This window comes from Pyrgilauda ruficollis, unplaced genomic scaffold (assembly GCF_017590135.1).
Source record: "Pyrgilauda ruficollis isolate IOZ18807 unplaced genomic scaffold, ASM1759013v1 scaffold115, whole genome shotgun sequence".
NCBI lineage: Eukaryota > Metazoa > Chordata > Aves > Passeriformes > Passeridae > Pyrgilauda > Pyrgilauda ruficollis.
In genome coordinates, this window is record NW_024509766.1 from 1,009,622 (window position 1) to 1,014,470 (window position 4,849).

The 4,849-nt window shown below is 58.2% G+C and overlaps 1 protein-coding gene across 3 annotated transcripts in view; it reads right to left on the reverse strand.

The window, feature by feature from the left end:
- The window catches only part of MIER2 (MIER family member 2), a 15,957-nt gene extending 15,889 nt beyond the window's left edge, over window positions 1-68 (reverse strand). For all 3 annotated transcript variants that reach the window (XM_041481582.1, XM_041481590.1, XM_041481574.1), the window contains exon 1: window positions 39-68. In XM_041481582.1, coding sequence (XP_041337516.1) covers window positions 39-47 — 9 coding nt within the window. In that variant the 5' untranslated portion in view covers window positions 48-68. The remainder of the gene's footprint in view (window positions 1-38) is intronic.
- Window positions 69-4,849: the final 4,781 nt, after the last annotated feature.

Consider the following 4,849-nt stretch of genomic DNA (forward strand, 5'->3'; position numbering starts at 1 on the left):
CGGGCCCGGCGCGACCCCAGCGGCGGCTCCGCGCTCACCTCCGCCATGGCCGAGCGCGAGCGGCAGGGGGCGCGGGCCCCGGATGCGGCGGCGGCCACTGATTGGCTGAGGCCGCGGGGGCGGGCCCGGGCCCGGGGCGGTCTGAGGGGCTCCGGTTCGGGGCCCGCAGTCGGGGCCGCGCCGGGCTCGCGGCGGGGTCGAGCTCTGGGGGTTTTGTCTGTCCCGGAGACGCCCCTGCGGAGCGGCACGGAGGGAGGAGAGTGGAGGCTGCTGATGCCTGTAGCAATGCTCCCCGGGTACCGGCCGTGCCGTTTGGTCGCTGCCAGAGCCGCCCCGGGACCGCCGCCGTGAGGCCCCGCGGCTCCGGCCCCTCAAGGAAATGAATCCCCCGGGCAGTGCGGGGCCGGTCCCGCGCCCCTCTGCCCCTGCCGGCCCAGGGGTGGTCCCCAGCTCCTCCAGGCCACAGGGACACACCGGGGTCCGCACAGGTCAGAGGAAAAGCTGTGCTGACAACCCCAGCCTTCTTCATGTGTCACCAAGCTTGAACCTCCAGGAAACACTTTCAGGGATCCTCCCTGATCACTGCCGTGATTAAAACTCACTGCGTGTCATTTAGAGTTCACAGAAGAGCGAGATAAGGCTTGGAGCCCAGAGAGAAGGGGCTGTGCCTCGCAAGGACTGGGCTGCAGACACAATCTCATCTCTCCTTGCTGTGGCTGTGCTTCAGGAACCCCAGAGATGCCCTTGTGGACGCTGCCTGATGGGGTTTCCCAGCTCTGTTCATGCTTCCAGAGAGCAACGTTCCAGCGCAACGAAGGAACCCACCTCCAGGGATTCCTGAAGTGAATGGCCCTGCCAGGCTCCCCTCCATCCCCACAGCCCCTCGGGGACCCCCTGACCCCTCAGGGACTCCTGGCTGAGCCAGCAAGGCAGCCCTTCCCTCGGGGTGTGCAGTGACACGGTGCACGGGGACATTTGTCACCATCTGAGGGGTCCTGTGGGGCATCATCCAGCTCATGCCAACGCCTGTGCCCGGATCTGCCTCTGGCTGTGCCCACAGGGGCCTCGTGCTCAGTTCTGGGAGCAGCCTCTCCACCCTGGCAGCTGGCTCCGTGCTGGGTTTTGCTCACGCTTCTGAGCTCAGGAAGCAAAGTGTTATCAAGTGCTTCTGAAGTGGTGGTGGCCCTCGAGCTGAGAACCAAAGCACTTCACCAGCCCTTTGTTCCCTTGCTTGGAGCTGTCTGGCTCTTCTCAAAGGACTAACAGTTTGCAGATGCTGTTTGTTCAATAAAAAGAGTAACCTCGTCTCCAGCTTCGGAAAAAACGTCTGCTAAAACTGCTGATTTCTGCTCCCAGCAGTGCATCTGGGTGCTCTGTCACCACAAAAAGCAGAGAGGTTGGGGGTTTGAGTCAAGGCCTCGGGTTTTAGGTTAAGATCTGGGGAGATCCCCACTCATTATAATCCTGGAGCAGTGCCCCTGCCAGCTTCTGCTTCTCCATTTAGTGCTTGCACTGACAGCTCCAGGCTGAGTCCCTTTGAGCAGCTGCTCTTCTCTGAGGGAGCAGTGAAATACCTGTCAGGAGACACCTGCATTGCCCAGGACATCGATTTCTGTCCTCAGAATTACAGGGTAACACATCCTGCAGCCCCCCAGGCTCTGAAGGCAGCACCTCACCCATCCCTGGTGCTGAAGCCATCATCCTAAATCAGAGATTTTAGAGCCTGACATTCAGTATTCTGAGATTTTCAAAGGCATTTTAAAAAGCCTGAAGGGTAGTGGAATTCAGGCTCTGCAGGTGTTTGGGAGTGATTTGTCAGGACACTCCCACAGCAGCTCTTGTACAATTGCTGCTCTGTGGACAGGGACAACAAATCCCACATGGGTAAAGTGGCTTTGGCTGAATCTGGGGTTGACCTGGCCCTAAATCCTGCCCTCCTTTCTCTCCTCCACCTGCAGGGTAAGCAATTCTGCTTCTTGAAAAAGCTTTGCAGCCCTGAGACAAAGGGCAGATTCTTTTTCTTTGATGCAGCTCAGCCACGGGGTGTTTAGCCACAACAGATTGTAGATAAAGAAAAGTTTACACGAGTTAAGAAAGCAGTGTTGCTAGGAGGTGGCAGTGCTGGTGAAGGGCTGACTCTGCCTGGGGAAGGGGAGGTTTGTGTGGGGCTGTGTCCTGCCGTGGGTGCAGGGTGGGCTCCATGCCAAGGAGGGCACAGACAAGCTCAGACTATAAAAAAATCTCTAAAAAACTCAGTGTTTCCGGTCCTTTGAGGCTGCTGACAGACAGAACAGCTCCAAGGCTTAACAAAGCAGCTGTGAATGAGGCTTTGGAGAAGCATCAGTTCTCACCAATGCTAGATGGAGCTCTGCTACTCCAAACACCACACCCGGGTAGGCTTTCAGATGAGTGTTCATACTTGTGAGCTGTGCCGGTGTCTCAGGATCCACCGTGGCTGTCAGCTGCCCTACACAGCTTCCAGGGGTCTTTTCCAGGTTTTCTGAGCCTGGGATGACTGGGCCAAGGTGAGAATTGTGGCTATAGAGTTCCCTTCTCATTCTGTTCTCCTCCCAGCCCGCCTCCCTCCCTTCTTCCTTCCACTTCAAGTCGTCACAACCCACAAATGTCATTTATTTACAATCAAAATGCCTATCATATCACAATCTCTGCAGGGCTCACAGAAATGGGTGTGATATCTACAGATGTAAATCCAGTGCAGGATTGGGCTGGCACACTCAGGATGAGTCCTGCAGGTCAGAAAATGCCCAGGCTGCCACCCCATGAGCTGAAATCCCAGCTGGCACCGCAGGGCACGGGCAAGAAGATGTGGTTTGACAGCAGTTCAAGGAGGCTTTGTAGTTTCACAGCCTTTGTGCTGCCAGATAAACCCCCCCTGGGATGGCCAATCCTTTCAGGATGTCAACATTCCGAAAAGGCCAGCACAGAGAGGACAGGAATGTCTTATCCCTCGAATGCTCTGCTGTGTGGTGACAGCCAGAGGGACAGCCCAGGGGACAGCAAAGCCACACAAAGCCTCTGCTGCTGAGGGACACGGGCTGCTCACTGGCAGTGTCCCCCTGACCTGCTGCTTCCCCACAGCTCCTTGGCCTCCATGGGGTCGATCCTGCACTTGGTGAAGCTCCTGCATTTGGCACATATGCTGTGTTTCTTGCTGGTGTCAGTAATTAATAGCAGATGCTTGATGAGGGCTGTGTGGAGGCCAGCCATGCCCAGGTCCCTGTGCCCCTCTGCCAGGGCAGGGTCTCCATGTCCCCGTGGCTCAGGGCATCCCAGGAACCCCTCACCCACCTGGCCGGGCAGCTTGACCCCCCTGCAGCCTTGGGGCTGTCCCTTGGCTGGGCACACAGGTGTGTTTGTTTACCTGTGCACGTGTCCTGCGCTCTCACCCCTGCGAACAACCCACCCCCCACTCCCTCCGTGCTGCCTGGGGGCTGTGGGTGTGTAACCCCGAGGGAGGGAGGTAAATGAAGGAGTGTTGATGAGGAACTCATTAATTCTGGTGCCTGTCAGCCTCACAGGATGATGATAAAGTGCTGCATCCTTCTGGAGCAGCGGGAGGTGGCAGCAGGACCGGGAGGGAGCAGCCTGGCCATCCCACACCCCTCCCTGCAGCCAGATCCCCCCTCCTGCACCCCTGTGTCCTGCCATGGAGCTGCATCCAGCCCCCCTCTTCCCCTGGATCACCCCAGAGGGGTGGGAGTGTTGTGGGGTGAATAAAGGTGGGATTGTGCAGGCACCGTGTCCACCAGCTGCAGGGTTTGGAGGGGTGTGTGGGCTTGGATGGCACCTGGAATGGGGGTGATGCCCTCCTTTCTAACCCCAGGAATGGGGGTGATGCCCTCCTTTCTAACCCCAGGAATGGGGGTGATGCCCTCCTTTCCTGCCCCAGGAATGGGAGTGATGCCCTTCTTTCCAACCCCTGGAAATAAGGGTGATGCCCTCCTTTCCAACCTCTGGAACAGGGATGATGCTCTCCTTTCCAACCTCTGGAAGAGGGATGATGCTCTCCTTTCCAACCCTCCTTTCCTGCCCCTCGAAAGGGGATGATGCCCTCCTTTCCTGCCACAGGAATGGGAGTGATGCCCTCCTTTCCAACCTCTGGAAGAGGGATGATGCTCTCCTTTCCAACCCTGTGCACACACAGGGGCTTTGGCATGGCCAGAGTGTGACCGCGTGCCTGGGTGTGCCACTGCACGGGGTGGCACCTTCACAGGACACCAGCCTGTCTTGCTCTGACTGCCTGGACTCTGACAGAGGCTCTGGCAGCATTCCTAATGAATTCAGTGCTGCCCTTCACATCAAACAGCCACAGGAGAAGGCATTTCTCGTCCCCATCTTTATTCAATGTGCCAAACACGCCACTCCTGGGCCTCACACTCACAACATATTGTTCACAGCTGCAGCTTCAAAAGAACCAGGGGAGAAGGAGGGGGGAGGTTGTGTGGGAGGCACAGAGCATGCTGGGGCTGCCTGTGGTCACCAAGTCCCATCAGGGAGGAGCTGAGAGCCCCTGGACACCACTCCAGCTCTGCTGGGACCTGGCTGTCCCCAGGCATCCTGCAAGGCCGTGGGAGATGCCTCAGACAAGGTCTGGGGTGGTGGAGCAGAGGGGCAGGAGGTGGATGGAGGGCAGGGGGGTTCTGTCCTACTCAGAGCTGCCTCTGCCCCCTCCTGTTCTTCTCTCCTCCACTCCCAGCCCAGCCCCATCCATCTTACAGGGCTGAAACCCAATTAGGGTGCCAGGGAGGGGGCGGCGCAGCGGCACAGATGTCCATTAGCCTCGGGGATGGAGATGGAGCGATAGGAGCTCTAATGGCCTCACCAGGAC